Here is a 23,049-nt window from a genome sequence, read left to right on the forward strand (position 1 = left end):
TTGGACTATGTTGACAATAAACTACTATCTGGACATTTTACTTGAGAAAACACTAGGAAAAATGATTTAATATAGGTTAGAAATAAAAAGGCAAGAGCTTCAAAAATAATTTAGTTGGGAAAATTAACTGTGGTCAGGGATTAATTTCTGCCCTTTGCTCATCCCTAGAATTCAGTAAAGTCTCTTACGAGCCTTGGTCTTTTGTATTAGAGCCTGGAGACAATTCTTTGTTCTTCCTTAGGGTTAGACTAGTTCTCAGACTTGCACATGGCCATACTTGAATCTCCACGTCGTGATATTAAAGATGGATATTCCTGCATTATTCGCATCATTGTTTCTAATACAAAAAGCACAGGGTTCATACATAGTAAAGACGTCTCTTTTTCTGAAGCTTTCACGTTGAGAAGCTGAAAAGGTATTTTACTGAAGTTCGGCTAAATTGCAGAAACAGGTTCATCCAGAGGACAAATTTTCTATTCGATTAGCTGTATTTCAGCCGGGAAGAGTGACCTCTAAACCCTTAACCTTTTGGACCCTAACTACTCTTCCTTTTTTCTAACATGGAGAGCAGTTAGATACAGCCTTTGGGAAGGGCTTTCCTCAGACAAGTTTCGAAGTTGTTGAAAGCAATTCTTTTTAAAATCAAGGTTAACTCTACACAGTTGTCACAAATCATGTATTTTCTGTCAAAATTAATCTGAAAAAGAAGCCACGGTTAGTCTGATTTAAGATAAATCCTGCTATTGTTTACCTAATGTCTATGCTGAGCAAATTGTGAACCATGCAGACGTTATTTTGCGGGAGAAGCCCACAACTTTGGCTTCCTTTGTGTAATATTCTTTAAAGTAACTTGCTCAAAGAAACAAATTCTTGTTTTGTATGTTTTAGGTTGAGATGAATACCTAAAGTGAAAGAGTCAGATTCTGCTCTCAGGTGCAGCCTCTCCCCGCTCCCCTTTTGAAATCTACTGAAGTAACTGAAGTAAAACAAGGATATATCTGAGAGTAGAAGTTGACCCATTGTCTTTTGAAATGTTAATATCTTCTGGACGAATGTTTGGTTCAGACACAGCTCTTAAAATCCTATTTACTAGTCCAGTTTGAGCAGGAGTTTAAGTTTACTTGGTTACAATCACATTAGTAAACTCTGAAAATACTTGAATTGAGGCACCAGCGTACCAAAATATATTATTTATATTTCTGCCGTGTTCTGAAGGTTCAAGGATGTAAATTTCTGTGTAAGGATGACTACAAATACTAATTTGCTGTTATCCCCCGTTTTACTCCATAAAAAAGGCAGAAGTGTTTTTAACTCTCCGGAGAGGTTACCTTATATAGCTTAAGAAGTAAAGATGTTTCTTTTTGCTTATCACAGATACAATGTTGTGTAATCTTTTGTTATAAGAATGCATTGTCCAACAATACTGTGATATCTGTCAGCCTGTGAATCTTTTTATGGACTTTATCGATGTTTTGCTGCCATTGATTAAAGTATTATTTATACTAACTGTCTCCTGTAGTTTTGATGTAAGTCCTCCATATATATTTGAAATAATAAAAGGTGTAGAGAAACACACATTCTGTTTTGTACCTTGGCCAAATTGTCCTTATCATATGTATCTCCATTCTCTAATCATACAGGCCCTCCCCTGCATAATATAATAAAAACATGGAAGCTTATCTATAATCCCGAAGTATTATATCCAGCTGTCCCTTTGAACAGTTTTTCTAATGACATTGACTAGAATGGTGTGACTTTGGGACAAACTGAAGTTTCTATTTACATTCAGGCCGCAGTTAAAGTGCCCATCATCCATTTGTTAATGTTTTACATTTAACAAGCCATTCTTAAATGATTCACGGATGCATACACGCTTGGTAAGTATTAAGAAACCACACCTGAAGTTACCTCGAAACCTACACAAGTGGCGTGTACTTTAGGTGGGTGATTAAATAAATTAATTTTAAATTAAAAATTGGAGTGAAAGGTGATAGGTTTTTTTAAAATTAGAAGTAGGTTTAATTATTTCAGCTGATCTCAATAAGACACAAATAAAAGACAAATGTAGAGTGTTGAACTTTCCTATAAACCTGTAGCAGACTCCTCCTTTCTTTTTGATATAAGCACCTCAAACAACAACGACAACAATTTCTTACTACAAGAGGTCGATTGCACTATTTTTAGCACAGATATATGTCACATATGACTTATCTTTTCTTGAAGAGTGGCCAAGGCATGAGTCCAAAAATAGATTATCCCTCTTGAAATGTGAAATGAACATCATGCAATAAATAAGGCTTGTGCTTTGAATACAATGGAATGCAGGGGGGACGATGTGCGTGCATGTGTGTTTTTAAGTACCCAGACATTAAGTTTAAATATTCAGACACATTTTCTGATTATACTTTGACCCTCTTGTGTCTAATGGCTCCTCCTGTTACTATCAATACATCAATACAATTCTGTATATTATATCACCACTAGTCGTTAAGGTAAGAATGAGGAGCAAAGGCAGAGTCAATAGCAAACACCACTCACTGTACAGTACAGTAAATAGGGACCTTTAATGCAGAGCCACAGAGCTTCCAACGGCCATGTTGGTTATCCTTCCCCCCTGATTTTTGTAACCGTATAGACCAAAACGGTCTTGCTAGGAACAGTCATAACAGGCAGAATTCAAAGTGCAAGGAAGATGATAAGAATAGATTTCTACAAGTCCTGACCACGTGATTTGCGAAATAATTAATTCAGCACGTCCCTTAAGAAACACGGAGTCGTCATTAATCTGCCAAGCAAAGGACTCTATCAGACTTGAAAACTGAAGAGATCCCAAGAATATAATATACAAACGGTGCAGGCTCTTTCCCTGAGCACCTATATCTTCGGTAGCAGCCGAAAAAGAGAAGCTTGGTATGTAAACATTTTACTTTTTATTCCTTCATATTTTAATCCTTAATGAATTTAGCTGTCAAATGCTTGACAAATAGGACCCTTTGCTTCCCGATTTGGAACCATGCAATAGTCAGAAGTTGATCTAGGCTTGTGTGGTGACCATAGATTCAGAGAAAAAGATTTACACTTTATGAAAAATTACGATGTTGGGCAAAGGCTCTCTTTGTTTATGTGTGAGTGCGTGTATAAGTAGAGATAACAAGAAGGCAAAAGAAAAGGAAAGGGTTTACTAAGAGCTGTATGTGGGGTGAAATGGGAGAAGATTTACTGGTTGCTTATGTCTTACTGGGAACAATACTGGCTGTCAGGGCATCTGCTGCCCATTCTTAAAATGGTGAGAAAAGGCCCTGAACTCCTTTTCAAGCAAGGGTCGTAAATTTTTCTTTGCGTCATAATAGAAGGCTATAAAACTGAGTTGAAATTTTACCCAAGGCAGGTTTTAAGCAGCAGATAATGAATTCCGAGCTTGCTTCTCCCCCTCCCCCGATATTACTGCTACCGTTATATAAAGGGAAGGTTTTATTTTTATTTTTATTTTTGTCAGATAAATGCCCAGTTTTGATCTGGTCCTTTTCGGTTTCTATCTGAAATGATTAGCAGAGCATTCGTGTGTGTGTGTGTGAGAGAGAGAGAGTGAGTGGCGGGGGTGAGGTGGGGGGGCGGGGAGAGGATGTTGAAAACAGGAAAAAAAAAACCCTACGAAAAGCCCCCAGTCTTTGGGTCATTTTGCGGGAGACACACACTCTTAGAACTTTGAACCAGTAGTCCACGCTGAAAGAAAATTGAGGGTTGCAGTTTTTATATAGAAACCATGTTTCCCCATCCTATAAAACACAGACCGCAAGGCTGAGATTTCTCTGTTAAACCCCATAGTCAGTTGGAAATACTTTCTGCGAACAGGATATTCTTTATTATCCCTCGCTGGAGTAATTTCTAAAAACCCAGATTGTAGCTTTTATGACTTCCGTTTCGGTGGCAGGACAGAGGCAAAGTTTCCTCTGTTATGAATTATACATTCAAACAATAACACATTAATTCAATTATTCAAAGATGACAAACGCGTATGCGCGTTGGTGGTGACTAAAAACCAGCTTTGCTGCTTCACGATAACTTCTCTGTTTTCATCAATGAAGTTTATATTATCCTCTTTGCCCAGAAAGAAACCAAACTTCATAAAGCCACGCGGTAACATGGCCCCGAACATAAATTGAAACGCTTTAATAATAACGTTTATTCCTACATATAGCCTGGGATATTTGATCAGTTTGACAATTGCCAGAGTTGTTGTTATAAATCATCGTAAGTAATTCCTGAAAGGGTGCGAGGCTGCTGGGGGGCGGGCGAAGACTGTAAATCTTTCTGTTTTATTGCTCTATGAACATATGCTCCGACTGAAGAAGTCTTCAGATCCTTTACTGGAGACAAATTCACTCAAAGCTTGAGTCCTAGTATCGCTGGAGTTTCACACTTCTTTATTGCTTTTGCGGTCCCCGTTCAATGTCTTAATTTTTGTTTTTGTTGCTGTTGTTATGTTTATGCCGTATAATTTAAATGAACCCGCCGGTGGCGTGTGACTTTTGCTAAGAGATATTTACAAATTAATCATAAAAAGGGAGATTTTTCTTCTCAATCCCTCCTCTTGATCTTTACTTGATTAATGGTACACTTTGCACTTTCACTTTTGTGTAACGAGCAAACGAGATTTTCGTTATTAGAAAATGTGTGAACCTATCCTATATATATATATATATATATATATATATATATATACAGATAGATCTATAGATAGGTACACTGATAGTGAAATATATGGCTGACAAAAATGATGCAAAGAACAATTGACTTTTACGTGATGCAAGATTCAAGTACATCATTTCCAAGAAATACAAGATTATAAATCCGGAATCCTAAACAATAATTTACCCTGAACGCGTGCTTCAGTAACTGGACTGCAATCTTTTTATAACTTGTTTGCAAAGTCAGGAAAAGCAAAGTAATTTAGATAAATGTTACAATACACTTAAGGGTAGTATTGTAAGGTAATACGTTACTGTCAGATCTCCATGCTTTGGATGGTAATGAAATCTTAGTAGATCCTAGATTAGATGTGGTGTATTTATAGCTACAGACACCTTAGAAAATCAAACAAAAGAACTAAAATACATTTTTACAGACTTTGAGCTGTTCAGGACATTTGTATGTACTCATTACATATAGAAAGAGTGTTCTAACTCTGTGTGTACATGTACAGGTATTCATATATACATATAGTGCTTTTTCTATCTCTCTGTGTATATATGTATATACACATACAGAGAGAGAGAGAGAGAGAGAGAGAGAGAGAGAGAGAGAGAGAGATCAGACTCAGTGCACAAACAGAAAAGTAAGGCGATTTTTCTAAGGCTTCTTTAGTCTTCCAATCTGGAAAATCCGAGTTTACCTAAATATTTCCTCCTATAGAGAAGGAGAAAACAAAGATTAATGCATACTAGTAAAACCTAGAACATTTCAGACAGCTTTGTAGTGTACATTTGTGCTTCAGCGATTTTATTAAACCATATTTTTGGTTACATAAAATCCAAACATTATTTTCATCTTCTATCGGAAATTTCTGATTTAATAATAGGTTTCATAGTAGCAGCCGTGTCCGATGAAGTGAGCTGTAGCTCACGAAAGCTTATGCTCTAATAAATTTGTTTGTCTCTAAGGTGCCACAAGTACTCCTTTTCTTTTTGATTTAATAATGTATTTGATCGGTAATGGCTGAAAAAGCTACCATTCAAATTAATATCTTGTGTATTTGTTTTACCCACAAAGAAAAAAGATTGGTATAATAGTGATTATAGAGTGATTATGGACTAAGGGATCCTTCCACTGAAGGGTTGCTGTGGTAGTTCAATTTGTCCAAAAGCTCTAAGAATGCTTGATTTATCTAGGAAGAGAAGATCTTCAAAGTACTTTACCAAAAAGATCACTTTATCCAAAGGGGATAACACGTCGGGAAGGAATTGTTGCCATTTGGTACCTAAAACAATAATACAACCCAGGAATGTGAGACGGTTTTGCATTGGACTGCTGCCTTGCTTTCACGTGAAGCTTATGGGTGCTTTTGGATCCCTGTGTAATACCCCCAGACATGTGTATTCTGGGGGGTTTAGAGAGGACGGACATTGTGAAAGTTCCAGCCTCAATCAGAACAATCTGCTCTCAGGATCACGTGAACAAATATGCTTGTATTTTATGGCAGCGCCTATATTTCTGATTATAAAAGGGTTTCTGTTGCTCTTCTAAAAAAAAAATCATAAATGGCCGCACGATTTAAAACCAAAACAAAGCACTCGCCGGCCAATTGCTGACTTTTATTCCGTGGGGTTGATTGCCAAGGACTGTTGTAGTGAATTAAAAACAAAACAACAACAACAATAACAACAGATTCCGATCTCCACTCGCCCTCTTTTACTGGTAGTTGAGCCTGAACTTCTTTTCATTCTATCGGGAATACTGGTGTATGAAAATGTCTGTAAAACCGCAAGATCAGGCTTAGGACAGTACTGTCTGCAGACAAAGGGTGAAGGATATATTCTAACAACTGCAAGCACAGATATTGAGACCGAGGAGCCTAGGTTTATGATAAATTGATACACAGGTAAGCAATTGCATGACAAAATGGAACCTTTAACCATAGATCTGCATTATCGCCTTTAGTCAGAGACTAAATATAACTTGTTAGTAATCTGTGATCTGACTGAAAAATATGTATAGAAATATGTTTCCATCTGCGTTTATAGCAGTATCATCATAATTATATGGTTGTTTTTTTTTGGAAACGAAACATTTTACAAATGTTCAGGAGAATATGTTTGCCCCGGACCTGTTTTTGGTGGTTTCAAGTATGGAATGACAATTGAACAAATAAAAAGAAAAACTTTGTCATGTACTGTCACTGCCAAAATACTATAGAGCATCATATTAATTCGCTGACTTGGACTGCTGGGCAGGGTGTAGCCGGGTTGATCTTTACCGTACGATTTGAAATAAATTCACCGGTAAGGGAGCCTCCACATAAGGTTTCTTGAATGCTCTTCGCAAATCCACTCACATACTTCACGTTTGGTTAGCCTTCGGTTCATACTTATCATCTGATGCTGTATTTCTATCTGAGCTACTGGTTATTTATTTATTTATGTATTTATTTATTTCAGTCACACATGCTGTTGAAGTACTATTTGCTATTCATACACCAAGACGTTTTCTTTAAATCTATTTCCATAGTTTGATCAACTGATAAATGAGACAGCGTGTGCAGCGAGGGAATATTTAGTGGAGGGTTTGGGGTCTAAAACCAATAAAATATAAACAAATTTCATACCTATTTTGCTTAGTAAAAGTAAATGGATCTCACAGAAATATGTTTAAACCTTAACTCAACTTTTTGCTGTTTAAAATAGCCAGACCTCCTACTAAATGCAAAGTTATTGGTTTAAATAACTTGCTACCTTTTAAAATGTATGAATTATGGAAGATCTTTCCCGATTATACCTATTGAAATGAGCATAATATAACATCCAGCCTTTGTGTTGGGTACCAGAAACTCAGAATAAGGTACTGCTGGACAAAATCTGAACCGAAGTCTTTATGTCTCTTAGGCAAATCTTCCTTCATTTTAGATGCTCATCTATATTTATGTAGAACAGTGAAAAGACTGAAAGAAAGTTGTTTTGTCAATTGCGTGTGCTCTGCTCGATCAGAACTTAAAGGCAGGGAACATTTTTCTTAGCTGGATGCCTCCAAGCTGCTGGCCTGCCAAGTTAGTCAGTTGAATCCAATTACTGCAAACAGCATTTCATTTGGCTCGATGGAAGCACTCACTTATAACTTCACCTAAAATTTCAATAATACCTATATTGGGTCCATGCCTGAATAGTTCTAAAGATTTATCCCTGGCAACTTTTTATCAGAGCTCCGTTCTATTTCTTTGACGAAGCTTCGGTAAGATGGTATAAAGCCAACCTGTTTAAGCATCAGATGCTTAGAAATACAAATTTCGGATGTTGCTCGCCGTTAGTGTAGAAAATATATCTTTGCAAAATTGGTTGCAAAGTAACCCCTGTCTAGAGTAAGGATGATATCACTGAACTGCTGAAGTGCTGCTGCAAAAAGGATCAGAAGTCGATAATTAATTAGACACAAAATGAAAACTTACCATATTAATCAACAGCGGATAACAATGACTTGATAACAATATTATGATCTCTCCGGTCAAGAGCTAAGGGGTACCGAATTTATGCTTTCTTCTTACACACTGTAACGTACTATTCTATTTCTAATGAACTCCGTTATAAAAAAAAAATAAAGCACTTAAAGTTGACGTACGCCCACGGGAATATATTATATAAGACGTTACCGGGACAGGCCTTGGACCAGGAACCTGGTAGAACATCGTGTGTAATCATGAAGCTCCACTTCCCAAACTCCAGTTTGCCAGCATAAATTAAGGTGAATTGGAGGGGGAATGCTGCATCAGACTGGGTTTGGACAGGGACAGAGAAGATTTGGTGGAAAGTTGCAAGCTCTGTTATGTTGTGAACTATTGGAGGCGCTTCCGTTGGTTGTTCATTAAGTGGTGAGTTATTGCTTTACAAGCCAAAGGTCATTTCAAAGGCTTATGGTTGCTAGATATCGTCTTTATAATGACCTGGGCTTTTTTGTGGGGGATTTTCAGACACTCTTAATGTTCTCAAATTCCTTAGTCGACACATTACAGAAGGAAATGCAAAATGTTCATTTTGATCCACAAATATTTGTTGTGTATGTATAGCGGGCTAAGTTTCTATCTTAGTTTTCTATGTATCTTAAATAGGGAATTTAAAAGGTAGTTCCAACTGGATTTTTATACCTCTTTCCTAAATTCGTAGATCAGAGCCGGGGGTGGCAGATCGGTACACTAGTGCTGTGCCTTGTTTTTTCTTGGTGTGACAAACCCGAGATAACCACAGCTATACATAATGTATGAGCGCCGTGGTAATGGCGCTGTGGTCTTTTTAGTAAATTTCCATTCTTCTTAGTGTGATGGCTGGACCTGTGCATGCTTTTCCTTACCCATGCGAAATGCATGCAGTTATCACTTACACTGTACAGCACTAGATGGATTTACATCCTTTTTCGGGGGGGGGGTTACAATTCATAATTGCCATGTTTGCACTTCCTTCCCCTAAGAGGCAAAGAACGTTAGTAACTTGTGGAGGTGCTGGAAGCATTAAAGAAGCCATGAGAATGTGGAACTGTTTTTTATTTCGATCTGAGTTGGAGCTATTTTATCAAATGTTCCGCCAAATGGTTAAAAAGCTTTGGGGCTCTGATTACGGGAGCGCTAGACTCACGCCCTGTATGTACTGTATTGTCTGGAAAAGTCGAACAAGGCCTCTATAAAGTTTTGCCGATGAATCGTATAAAAACCATAGGCTTCTTTTCAAAGTGTTGTTAGTACAGTAAATACATGTGAAGCACCTGTTATCGGTCTAGTAAAAGAGCTAATGTGGAGTTGGAGACAGAGAGAATTGCTACATAAAAGGCGTGAATTTATTACGATATTTATTAAGGAGGAAGTACAAAACAAAACAGCTTCCACTGAAAGTTCTCACTTTTGTTTCAGGTACGTCCCAACGGATTATCCAAAGGAATCCGAAGATCCTACAAAAAGAGTTAAAGTCAAAAATCAAGAAAAAACATAAGTGTGGTGAGTTTTTATTTTTGTCTCTATAGATTTGTCACCTCTCTTTCTACAGAAGTAGTTGCCACGGATAATTTATCATATGTAAAGAACAAAAATGCTTGAAAGTTTATCTCTCTAGTGTAAGCTAACATACATAACATGGTACCAGATGATAGATTTTCAAATCTATTACTGTTTAATAGCGTTAACCCAATACTTCAAACACGAAGAATGTTATTACTGTAAAAGCTATTTCACCTAAATAACATTATTTAAAATGCTGTCGCCCCATTTAAAGTAGCTCATTATTAAACCTATTTAAACACCAATGGAAAACAAAAAAAAGCATTTAATAGAACCACATTCGGACCGATCCTGCTCCCAACAAATGGGAATTTGTCACCATCTTCAGTAGGGCTTTTTAAAAGCCAGTAACATTTTAATGCTGCTTTTATGTACCAAAGGCTGGTTACAAATAGTAATATTAAAGCTCCAAAACAATATTTCAGGAAGACCTCTGCTTCGCTCAGAAGAGCTCTGAAATCGGTCAGATAGAAAGACCAACATTATGATCCTGATTTACCAATGTTATCAGGTGGCCCACAGAGTCTTAAATCACTGGAAGAGAAACAGAACATATACCTATTAAAACGCGGCTCCCTCTGTGAGCCATTGTGTACAATCTATAACACGAATACATTTCAGTATCAGTGGCAGCCATGGCCAAATTACATCAGTCACTCTTCCCCCACAAAAATTGGGGGGAGGGAGAGTTAATTTCCTGGAAGTCTTCATGTTGCAGTCTATCCGTCCGTTTGGTAAACTATATTCCAGCAAATCCAAAGACCATTAGTAGAACGTGATTTGGGGGAGGTGGGGAAGCGGGGTAAAAACAATAACAACAGATAAGCAGAGAGGGGTTCAAAAGTCCCTGGAAACGTGAAGGAAAATAGTCTGTGCTCTGACAGAAACGCAGTAAAGAAGGAAACTATTTGACTACTTTATATATATGTCCCCTTCCAGGCTGCAAATAAGGAAAATTTGCGGAGTAGGGAATTCTTTTGCTGGTCTTCCTCCTACGCGTAGCCTGTTTTACCCTTCTGAAAGTGCTAGGTCTTGAGAAGTGTTTTCCTTTTCATTCCTTACTGAAGCGTTTACTGCCATAGTACTAGCAGTCATAAATTTTGTTACAAACCACAGTGACAGGTGCATTGATATGCACCGTGAGAGCTCCGGCTGCTTAATAACCACTCCACTGGCCGCTCTTACTGCCTGTTATTTATTCCGTATCATATTAGATATTGATCCTAAGCAGAATTAAGTGTAGTGGAAGTATTAGTAGAGAACTGCTTAATATGAATATGTTTGGGTGTCGGATCGAACACAATTGTGAGACTGGAAACTTGTCAACATTTGAGGTTGTTGTATTTTGTGCACACACGTGGGGGTGTGTGGGGGTGTGTAAGTGGAAGAATCGGGTATTTTGTCTAACAATCCTGCATCTCTTATATCTAGTCCGATTTCCAGATATAACTATATGAGGAGTAGTAGCTTCCAAGCGTTTGGAAAACAGAGACAGGACAAAGAGCCCCATTACCATATGTAATGTATAACGGTTCAGATGAGGTTAACCTCTCGGGATAGTAGGAAGGGAAACTCGAAACACAGACATGGATACTTTGCGGTTGCCTAGCCCTACTGCATTTCAGTCCACCCCCCACAACCCTAGCAAACCATTTGGAGGTTACTTTGCTGCAGACTGTCTTTGGCCAAAGCAAGAAGTGTTGAGACCGTGCTTTTGGTGTTGCATACAAAAACATCGCCTTATGCATTGCGCTTGTAAAGTCAAAACGTGTAAAGATTTAAAAAAAAAAAAGATCTAAAAGATGAGCCACCAAACAGTTGAGCATTGTCCATGTGATTTATGGCCCATTGCCTCCTTTTTAGGTTCAAGCAGAGTTCACAAGTAGTTGGTATTTCAGAAAAGAAATAAGGCTTTTAACAGTTTTTCAGAAATATTGTTTCTTAAGACTCTGTGTATTCTTTTGGGGATTATATTTTATTTTGTATATAAAAAAATAGGCACGATGCTGTGTTGTGTTAACAAAATGCTTCAGTCCAGACTATGCCTGAAAATGTAAATGATAAAGGTAGAAAATTATTAATTGAGTGGATTATTTGCAAAAAGTAAATTATGAAAGACACTTAAACCATAAATAGCCTAGTCTGGATCGTTGTATTTTCTTAGCGCTCACAATAATCTTCTCTTATTACTTCTTAGGCCTCTGTTTACTGCACTCTTTAGGATGGGGTTGGGGCGAAGCCGCAGTTTTTCTGCCCCTACCAGCTTCCCAAAGAGTTATCAGCCCATGCTGATGAAAGAAAAGAACTCCTCTGGTGAAGCCGTATTTAAGATGAGATGGCAGAATAAACAATTTAAAGTGACCTCGAATTTTCGTTATCTTAGTTCAGAATAGAAATTATGGTAATTTTTAGAAAGAATGCCAATGCTACTTAGTTATAGAAATTACTATTGGGGAAACAGCACAAATAAAATTAAAGGTAACATATTACTAAAGCTTTGCATAAATATTGACTGAAGAATAACAATTAACAGAGACTGCTTTAATATTTTAGAACCACTTTCCTGTAATATGTTAATACGTTTATACAATGAAGAAAGACGCCTGAGATTTTCTCAAATACAGGCCACATTGTCAGGTGAAATATTCCGTACTTTATTTTGCTAGACGGGATAAAAGATGCAATTTTAAAAAAACGCATAAAAATACTAAGGGTACCAGTAGAGAAGTTGTAGCAGCCATATTATAGTATTTATCAAAACTACGTGTTAGTTCCCATCTTGCAAGCTATAAAATACAGATCTACATTCAACAAATTGTATATAGCTTTTGTATCCGAACAAAAATATTGATTATATGGATAACTTTTCATTTGGCTACATTTTCCAGACCAAGCAGTTTGATAGGAAAATACTGAAATCTGAAATAAGTTTTGCATGCTAGTACATAAACAAAACATGGTTTGTAATGAAAAGAAACCATATAAATGGTCTCAGATTGATTCGATTGACAATAACTAACATGAACCGTTGGGTAAAAGATTTTGAGCAGGGTAAAATTCATCAAAGAGTTAAGATAGGGTAGCTGACCTAAGCGTTTTTCTTTATAGTGCAAACTTAAGTTACTGAATGGTGTTAGTTATACTTTAACTTCCTAGGAATCTTTCAAGGAAAAAAGAGGCAGTATTTACAATAGAGATGGAATTTTCTATTTTTTTCAGGTTCTAATTCGGGTTCAATCCATCATGTCATCTGAGGCTCTTTCACACTTTTGCGCCTGCGTGCCTAGAAAAAAAGGGGGGAGGGAAAGTAGGGAGGTGGGTTAATTTTTATACCAAAATGGTATAGGAGGGTCACCAATCATGCATATTATGGATAAATATATACACATATATGATAACAAAATAAATGATAATATGACAGTGCAGCCGGAAAAACAAGAGAGAGAGCGAGAGAGAGAGAGAGAGATGTGGTTTTAGAACACATTCTGGGAAATACAGGGAAGGAAAAATGTATAGATATAATACACAGAAGAAATACAGTAGTTAATTCATTTCCATACATCTGGGATTTTTAAACGCTCTAAAGTTATACCAGAATGATACTGGGGGACAAAGTACCCTCACAATTTTCACTGAAAGCCTAACACATTTATTTTTAATAGTTCAGGTGTATTGAGGTAAACGTATTAAGCGTCAGTTCAAAGTTTAAAAAAACTAGAACAAGAGAAAATTAAGCACATCCTTGAAATGTGTTCCTAAAGTCTGGGCGATTGTTCGCACATTATATCCGCCATTATCAGAGGATCTGTTCAGATTTTAAAGAGATGGGGCCCAATGCTTATCCGTTCACTTAGGTGATTTGATCTATGCTTTTTGGTTAGAGAGAAAGAAGGAACCCCCTCAGAAAGACTTTGAGGCATCTGTCTGACTATTCAACTAGATTAGGATTCTTTTTAGAAGTATTTAATGTATTTTTCACCCATTTTATGTTCAGTTTAGCTTCTCAGTCAAGTTAATCCATAGTCTCCCTCTCTCTTAAAGATAAAAGATCTGAAAGGAAAGCGTGTGAAATTTACAGATGAAGGGTCTGAAAGGAATCTGTATACTAGCCAAATCTTTGCATGTCTGAGTGTCAAAGTGTAGGATGAGTGAATGAGTTTGTGTATGTGAGTCTATATGTAAGCATGTGAGGGAGCGTATTTGTAAGGGGGTGTTTGTGGCTAAAGAAGATGTCTGCCTTCCTGATACTAGGGAGGGTTTTACAGCCTTCCTCTGCATGTGGGGCGGTGGTCACTTGCTGGTTTGAACTGGAGTAAAAGGCTGATTCTCTGTAACTTGAAATCTTTAAATCAACATTTGAGGATTTCATTATTCAGCCAGAGGTGATGGGCCTGTGAAAGGAGTCGGTGGGTGAGGTTCTGTGGCCTGCCATGTGCAGGAGGCCAGTCTAGATGATCAGGATAGTTCCTTCTGGCCTTAAAGTCTACGAAATCACACCAGTTCTTCTCAATTAAAGTTTCTTTTGTCTCTCGCTGTTTCCCCATAGGTGGCTTCCTAGGCAGTGAGTGGCCCTGGCCGAACACGTGAGCTGCTGGGACCTAGTCAATGTTATCTGAGCAGGGTCCCCAGGCCTTGGCGATCCCAGAGAGCAAGATGCAGAAAACCGCTTACTACGATAACTCGGGGCTCTTCGGGGGCTACACGTACAGCAAAGCCGACGCCTACAGCTACAGCTCGGCCCACCAGCCTTATACACAAGCCGCCCTGGACACAGACTACCCGAGCTCCGCCTGCTCCATCCAGAGCTCGGCTCCCATCCGAGCCCCAACCCACAAGAGCAGCGAGCTGCATGGCAGCTGCATGCGGACCAACGGCGGCAGCCAAGCAGGCAGTCAGCCCCCGGGCATAGGCGAGCAGCAGCAGCCGCCTGCGCTGCCGCCTTCCTCCCCACCGAACCCCACCAGTGCGGCCCCCCCGAAAAAAACCAAAGGCGGCCCCAATTCCTCCAGCTCTTCCACGGCCACCATTAGCAAACAGATCTTCCCCTGGATGAAAGAGTCCCGGCAGAACTCCAAGCAGAAAAACACCTGCGCCGCTTCAGGTACCCGGCACGCTCCCCTCCCTGGGGTCACCCCTTCACGTCCCCCCAGGTCCAGCTGTACCTGGTTCTGCTAAGCAGCACACTGATCAGCCTGGCCAGAGCCCCTCCCCAGCGAGGCAGGGACCAATGAAGCAGGAGGGAAGAGTGCCCCTAAAATCTTTGACGTGCTCGACTCTGTGGCTTCTGGCATAGTTGAGTGAGGGGCTCCTAAGTCAAGTCCTCTGCAGCTGGGGGCCTGTTTCACTGTAAATAACAACTCTGTCCCTTAGAACCCGAGTTCGCGGGATGCTTCGGTCCTCTGCGCTTTGATCGAGGCTTTTCGGGGAGGCAATGCAGTGCTACAGGGAGAGGCCACTGGACTTATGGTTTACAGTCCTGCTGGCCATTCGAGCCCGTCTGACGTGCAGAGGAAAACAGCATTTCCTCGCCCTCCGTCTAAACGCTTCAATCTGCCCTTGAGCTGTAGCTCACGAAAGCTTATGCTCAAATAAATTTGTTAGTCGCTAAGGTGCCACAAGTACTCCTTTTCTTTTTGCGAATACAGACTAACACGGCCGCTACTCTGAACCCTTTCTCCTTGACTCCGAAATGGCTTCTAGTAAGGAGCCTTTAGAAATGTAGACAGCACAAGCACTGAATACCACCCGTACTCCTAACACTCATCCCTGGAAAGGTCCCCAATCTTTTTGCCAGTAATGGGAAAAATGGGAGAATCTCTTCTGATTTGAAAGATAAAGCCAATCCCTCGTCTGTTTTACTCTTGCTAGCAGTTCTGCTGGTTTAAAATCCTGCCATTTGGCCTTTGCTCTGGTTTGGAATAAAAGAAAGGGGGACCCCTCATCCCTCCCCCTCTTTCTCCATTCAGCTAAATTGAGACTATTCAGAAATCCCCCAATATCTAATTTACTTTCACCCCTTTTATTATCCACTATTGCTCATTACTAATGACTTTCCCCGCCTCTGGTGCTTCAGAATCCAGATAAAGAATTCGGATTAAGTATCCGGGTTAAGTAGCCTGGCCTGCTCCCACTTGAAGCAATAGGAGTTTTGACATTGTGCAAATTGAGAACAGAATCGGGAGTTGAGTCTAGTAAAAAAAAAAAAGAGAGAGAGAGACCCATGGACAGAGGGACTTGGATATGATGCCACTAAAGTCTCTCTCAAGGGTACCTCAGGGTGCTCATACTCAGGGCATACTTATAAAAGCTGGAATAGTGTGTAGCTCATCGTTAATTAATGTGATATGAAAGGGGGTTATACTGAAATCATCAGCAATCTCTGACACACTCTTTCCCTTACAACGGTCAGTACTCTGCCCATTAAGTCTCATTTTACTTTGAATTCCAGTTTGGTAATATCTGAAGGGCTATGTTACATCAACTACCCATCGGTGTGGTAAATATACACCCTTGGAAGAGAGCAGGGGAAAGCAAAACCAAAGTACACGGGATTTGATCCGTTTCTAGTCAAACCACTGGCACAGGTTCGGTGTGACTGAGTCTGCATAGACAGGACACGCACACAGCTCCAGTTCCTGACAAGAGCCGGGTCGTCGGAACTGGGACAGTGGCTTGTGTTGGTTTGGTTTGTACAGAACGATCTTTAGAGCACTGGCCCGTCCTTAGCGGGCTGCTGTGTCAGGGTCTATACAGGAATCACCCTTTCTTTGTTTCTCTTCCTTCGGCAGGAGACAACTGCGAAGATAAAAGTCCCCCCGGCCCGGCTTCCAAGCGAGTCCGCACCGCCTATACCAGTGCGCAGCTGGTGGAGCTGGAGAAGGAGTTTCATTTCAACCGCTATCTCTGCCGCCCACGCAGAGTGGAAATGGCCAATCTTCTGAACCTGACGGAGCGCCAGATAAAGATCTGGTTCCAGAACAGGAGAATGAAGTACAAAAAAGACCAGAAAGCCAAAGGGATCATGCACTCTCCTGTAGGACAGTCCCCTGACCGAAGTCCACCCTTAAGTGGCCCAAATCACGTAGGATATTCCAGCCAGCTTCCAACTGTAAATAGTCTTAGCTATGATGCTCCTTCGCCAACATCCTTTGCCAAATCACAGCAAAACATGTATGGCCTGGCTGCTTACACAGCGCCTCTCAGCAGCTGCTTACCCCAGCAGAAACGATACCCGGGAGCAGAGTATGACCATCACACCATGCAAAGCAGCGGCGGCTTTGCCAATCCCAATTTGCAGGGCAGCCCCGTTTATGTCGGAGGTAATTTTGTTGATTCCATGCCAGCTCCTGGCCCAATGTTCAATATCGGCCATCTTTCTCATCCTTCATCTGCTAGCGTGGACTACAGCTGCGCTGCTCAGATCCCAGGCAACCATCACCATGGACCTTGTGACCCTCATCCTACATACACAGATCTTACTTCTCATCACACATCTCAGGGAAGGATTCAGGAAGCACCCAAACTAACGCATCTGTAGTGGACTGGGACGGATTGAGAGAGCGAAATGTACTCACGTTTAAATTACCTCACTTTTCTGACGTTACAGTGTTACTTTCCTCTGAGTGCCAACAGTATTAGTGGATTTCTCTCCCCTAACAGCTACGTTCTTTTTTTGCGACTCTAAATAAGTCAATGAAAAGGATCCTTTCTTTTATAGCTGTTTAAAGCATGACAGTGCAATATACTGCAAACCAAGGGGCTAATAATCTGGTAATGATGTACTTGAAGGTAAGTCTTATAGATCAATTAGTAGTAGCAGCGCGTCATGCTGAGGTGTTCTTAGACCAATTGTGAACGATGGGATCTTGCCTGCATATAAACTTATTTCAGAGAAGTTAATTTATGAATTCTTCAGTAATGTAAGGATTGCATTGGACTAAATGATATGTATTTATTGTTTTAAGCGAGACTTTTTTTGTATCCCTGATTATTTATCCTCGTCTTAATGTATTTATGTGGATATTTGTAGAATTTATTCACCATAACTTCGGGAGATTGATTCAGGTCCCTGGTGACTATTGCATTTCACCTATTTAGTATATTTGGTCTGAACTAGTTGAGAGAGTAGTTTTGAACAGTTGTAACAGTGGCTGGTGTTTGTAGTTTATGTAAGGATTAATTAAGACTGTAAGTCTTTAATAGAGTAAAACAAACTGTGGCATCACACAAATAGCCCTTATGCATTTTTATAAAGTGTATTTATTTCAAATTGTCTGGGGCCGTTTGAACATCTATTTAGATTTAAAAAATAAGTCACCTTCTAAAGTTGGAAGTGTGTCTGTTTTAATAATGCAAGCTGCAAAGCGGAACACTCGGCCATTTTGTTTCTGATAAACTTCTACATACAAAAACCTCCGAGAGGTTGGCATTTATTTATTGATTCGCTATCTCTTGCACACTTTAATTCGGTGGGCTATTTTGTTGGTATTACATTCTAACTATCTGAAATAGAAAAAGCTTAGAATGCAAAAACAAAACAAAAAAAATAGAAACCGTCTAATAGTGATAATTTAATTAGGGTTTCCATAGCAATCCGTGCTGCAGCTGCCCGTCTCCTTTGTTATTTATACTGTTGTCTTTATACTAATCATAAATCACTTTTTTAGACGTCTTTGGAAGCCCGAGCTTAATTTCGCGCATTTAAAAAAAATGAAAGAAAATTGACAATCAAATATATACAAATGAAAGGAAGCCGCTAAGTGCAGAAACTGACCTACAGTAGTAGGTAAACAAGCTATTCCGAGATGATCACAATAGCTTTCAGTTAGGAAAGTTATCTCCATCCGTGTAATCTTCTGTAGCAGACACTGATACATTCCTTGTGAAAACAAATCTTACTGCCATTAACAGAATATTTCATAAAAGAAACAAACATCTTGTTTCTTCCTTTTTATTTACATAACGGTGTTTAATCTCTTGCCGGATTTACAACGATTTTGTAAACGTAGAAATGGCATTAGCAATGTTAGTAACCAGACATGTCCCTCCAGGAAGACGTTATTCTTACCGCGTTTAAAAATGCTCAGTTAAGATTCAGATCTTTTGTATTCCCAGCAAAAGCGTCCCGATGCATCACTTTTTAGTTTGACAAGTAATTGCCGCCCTTGCCCCATTCCCTGATGACAAGACCTGGAATTCCTAGTGTGAGAAATATTTAACTCCGAGAGTTCTGGTCAACACGGGAAATCTTTATTTTCTGGTCGTTGTGTTCGCTGGACAACAATGCTTCGAAATATTATTTAGTTTTCCCTCTGTGTTGTTTTTAAAATGTCACGTTACGCTGAGAAAAGAAGTTTCAACTTTTATCCCAGCAGATCTGAATATACGTGTTGTAGATCTGTAAAGAAAACAGAATAAACTACTTTGAGCGAAGACATTTTTTAACTACTTCGAGACCTACCATTGTTTTCTATGACACACACATCGATTATTTCGTCAGAGTTAAGCTATTAATATTTTTAATAAATAATCAATAAAATAAATAGTAATAAACTCTATTCGTGAATTATACAAATACAATGCTTTGTGTTACAGTTTGCAGGGAATAGATGAAAACTGAACTGGTACATGTAGATTAGTTTTATGTTCTTCAGGCTAAAGTATATTTCACATCATCCGCCTATAAATAAAAAATGCATAATCAGTGTATTCCAGTTGGCATATTATAGTATCTTATGTTACTCAACGTGCATCTTCTGAGTCTGCGGGTGTCTACAATCCAAGTGTTGTCTACTGTTTAATGTTTTATGGGCTAGACTTCACATAGTGTCTGGGCTGGGTTATATTATTATTAGTTCATTTAAAATTCATGTAACCAGGGAAATGATTATAAATACACTTCCCCTTAAAAAAAAGGGGGTTGAAGAAATTGCTTTAGAATAAAAACAATGTTACCGGTGAGCACTGGTATATCATATCTTTGTATCTCTGGGGGCAAAGCTTGCAAATCTCTTTCTCCGAATGTTCTGACCGTTGTGTGTGGGAGGTGAGGTGGGAGAGGGGTCAAGTGATAAATAAATTCCGTTTCTTCTGGCTTATTCTGGTAGAGGCAAATCAGATGTAACTACGATAGAACCCCATGGTCACAACCTAATTATGGGAAGTAATGTTACCTTGTCTACAGTGTTGGCATTTTTACAGTGTTTGTACAAGCACCAGCAATCCAAGAGAGAGACACTTTGGCATAAGCCCTCCTTTTCCTTGGCCCGCAGCTTAAACCTTCATAAATTATACAACCCGCTTTCACTTTCAACATGCATTCAGTTCCCTTTGAGCCTGCAATTAGTTTTCTGAGCCATGGTAACCTAAATGAAACAAAATACGAGCGCAAGGGCTGAGCTGTGTGAAGCTCCAAACCTTCATTCATTTCCAGGAATGAACCCCCCTCCGAACCCCCCGCGAAACCAATAGCCTAAGAGCAGCAAACCAGGTCAGGAAGACTGAAGATGGTCTTTCAATTCCTGTCGGCATCATTTCAATAACGCCTGGTACAGTGACAGTCACAGACAATTCACGAGCCCTGAAAATTCATTTCTAAGCAAGGCCAAACAACACCTTCTGACATGCTACTGAGAAAGAAACAAAGATGGCTTCGTTGTATGCCAGGCTACTTAAAGTCTGACCCGAAGCCCATTGAAGTCGATGGAACGACTCCCATTGACTTCACTTGCCTTTGGATCAGGCCCCAATGAGTTCATTATAATAACGCTTCCTGTTTGTTTGTTTAAAAATGGCGTTCAAAATAACAACCAGCGCAACTGAGAGTTTTAAACAAATAACCCGAACCTAATCAGTGACTGTGCCTGTTATCTCTGCTGGGTTATTCATTGAGCGAAGGGGGGCGATTAATTTGATAGGGATTAATTCCTGCTAAAGGAAGATATTTAGTGTGGAGCTGAAGAAACACTGTGACCTCTATTTAAGCGTTTTGATTGGGGAGACCTGTTGAGATTAGTAATACACTACAGTAAAAGGTTTAGAGCCAGATCCTATTCCATATATAGTCAGTAGCAAAACTTACCGGGGGAAATCCTGGCCCCACTGAAGTCAATAAATGGGAGCTAAAAAGTACCTTTATTTTTGAATGTAAGAAGCAGGTAACCTTCTGCCCAGTATAATACACTTATTATTTACCATTTCAAATAGAGCTGTGCACAGGAGAAAGAACTCCGAAATTACACCTTGAAGTTCCTCCTCTCTGGGTGGGTGTTTTTTTTTGTTTTTTGTTTTTTTGAATTACACACTGTAGTGAAAATGCATCCGATGAAGTGAGCTGTAGCTCTCGAAAGCTTATGCTCAAATAAATTTGTTAGTCTCTAAGGTGCCACAAGTACTCCTTGAAGTTCCTCCTCTCTGGGTGGGTGTTTTTTTTTGTTTTTTGTTTTTTTGAATTACACACTGTAGTGAAAATGCATCCGATGAAGTGAGCTGTAGCTCTCGAAAGCTTATGCTCAAATAAATTTGTTAGTCTCTAAGGTGCCACAAGTACTCCTTTTCTTTTTGCGAATACAGACTAACACGGCTGCTACTCTGAAACACTGTAGTTAGGCGACCTCAGTGGTCATAGAAACACTGAACTGAATGGGATATGCCTGTATGCTGAGGCTGATTTAAAAGCTGGACTGGTGCTTATCATCACTTATTATGCTTAATGCTCTTTTCGCTGTAATAATATTTTCTATCGGTACAAAGACTGCTCAGGGTCCTGATCACAACAAAACTACAGGAGAACGATCACGGAGCACACGTAACTAGTTTGTACTATTCTGATACACAGCCATCCATTTAGACCCCGAAAACTCCATTAGCATCCACAGAACAAGCTAAAAGAAAAAGAGAACCTGCCTTTAAACCACATCATGGAAAAATAAAGACAGATACCCCTTGTGCGTTACCAGCAAATGCCTTTGAATGTAGGGACTGTAAAGATCAACTCCCTCTCCGCCCGCAAAGATCATTTATACCAGAGAAAGAATTGGTGTCTGAGGCTCTACGGGCTGGTAATAACCAGTCACTCTGCAAGATATTTAGCATGTCTACTGACCACCTTCACTAAGCGTTATTCTCTTTGCCCCACTTGATACGGCTCCTACACAGCTCACATTCAACAGAGGGACTCTTGCAAAAGCAGCAGACTTTTCTGGAAAGCAGCTAGTTAGTTTAAATGTCCTCTCGGTTGGGGGACGGGGTGAGGGTTAGAGAAAAATTCCGGAGACTAAAATTTCTGTAAACCACCACATGACCTATCTGTATTTGACAAAGCTCGGAGAAATACCTATCTGTATATCCACTCTTTTGGCTGGGGACTTTGTCATAATCTCTGTGCTAATAGCTCTAAGTCGTTTACTTTAATATTTTATAGGCACAATTCCTGTAAATTGTTGTTTGGAAATAAATGTGGAAGTGGTATTCTTTATATCCCGGTATCCTGTCTGTCACGTGGTCCTCTTCTTCTGGAAACCCTTTTTTTCTGTTTGTATTTCGTAGTGCATCTTAAAATGGACAGTAGGAAAATACAATGCAAGCCCATAGAAAAAGAAAGAATGCATGAAACAGTTATCTCATATAGGTGACGCGGGGAACCTTATTTTCCCCCTAGATGATTTTATAACCGGTGTCTGACGCTTGTATCTGTTTTAGAAACATCACTAAAATGTCTACAGTTGCAGGGTTCATCATACTCTGAGTCTCCTTCCGATGTATTTATGATTAGCTCCCTAGCTTGCTCGTTAGAAGAACGCATCAGTAACAGCCTCACACTAAAACTGGCGGGAGCTCTCCAGATTTGAAAGCCCTGGCTTTTCAAAGCCATCCTGCCACTCCTGCATTATGTTTGCACACTCTCTGGCTTGCAAGCCGCCGTTCCTTTTCAATGCTAAGGCCCCGTGGACTGCTGGAACAGACTTCGCAACCCTCTGAAAAGGCTGCAGCAGATTTGGCACGGATTCAGGTCTAAGGGATGGACGTGGCAAGTTTTGGCGAATGGAGTTAAAATAGCAGGAGGGATCAGGGTAAAATAAATATCAAATCATTTGCACAGCAGCAACATAAAGAGGAAGTTGGAGGGAGACAACCCTGCAAAACAAAAACAGTCTTAAAAATCTATCTAAGAGTTTGCCAATAAGGTCAGGGTTGCAGAGCTGGCATGTAAATCGCTGTAAAACCCTGCAAAAGTTATTGATGTAGAAGGGGCTAAATAGAGGGGGCTAATTTTAAAACCCTGGTAGTGAATTGTTTGTAAG

General features: G+C 39.6%; 1 protein-coding gene and 1 long non-coding RNA gene across 5 annotated transcripts in view; one reads left to right on the forward strand and one right to left on the reverse strand.

The window, feature by feature from the left end:
* Positions 1–21,019, forward strand: part of HOXD3 (homeobox D3) — a 39,190-nt gene extending 18,171 nt beyond the window's left edge. For 3 of the 4 annotated variants that reach the window (XM_043505375.1, XM_038421733.2, XM_043505376.1), the window contains 3 exons: positions 9,605–9,688; positions 14,295–14,849; positions 16,537–21,019. In XM_043505375.1, the coding sequence (XP_043361310.1) occupies positions 14,354–14,849; positions 16,537–17,285 (1,245 nt within the window). In that variant the 5' untranslated portion in view covers positions 9,605–9,688; positions 14,295–14,353 and the 3' untranslated portion in view covers positions 17,286–21,019. Of the gene's footprint in view, positions 1–6,273; positions 6,599–9,604; positions 9,689–14,294; positions 14,850–16,536 lie in introns of those variants that run through there. The other variant, XM_043505377.1, reaches the window with a different exon arrangement.
* Positions 4,475–9,461, reverse strand: LOC122458134. The gene is made up of 2 exons (XR_006278015.1): positions 8,156–9,461; positions 4,475–5,406 (listed from the first exon to the last, which is right to left on the reverse strand). It is a non-coding gene; the product is annotated as an uncharacterized LOC122458134 (long non-coding RNA).
* Positions 21,020–23,049: the final 2,030 nt, after the last annotated feature.

The sequence above is a fragment of the Dermochelys coriacea genome, chromosome 11 (assembly GCF_009764565.3).
Source record: "Dermochelys coriacea isolate rDerCor1 chromosome 11, rDerCor1.pri.v4, whole genome shotgun sequence".
In the NCBI taxonomy this organism is placed as follows: Eukaryota; Metazoa; Chordata; order Testudines; family Dermochelyidae; genus Dermochelys; species Dermochelys coriacea.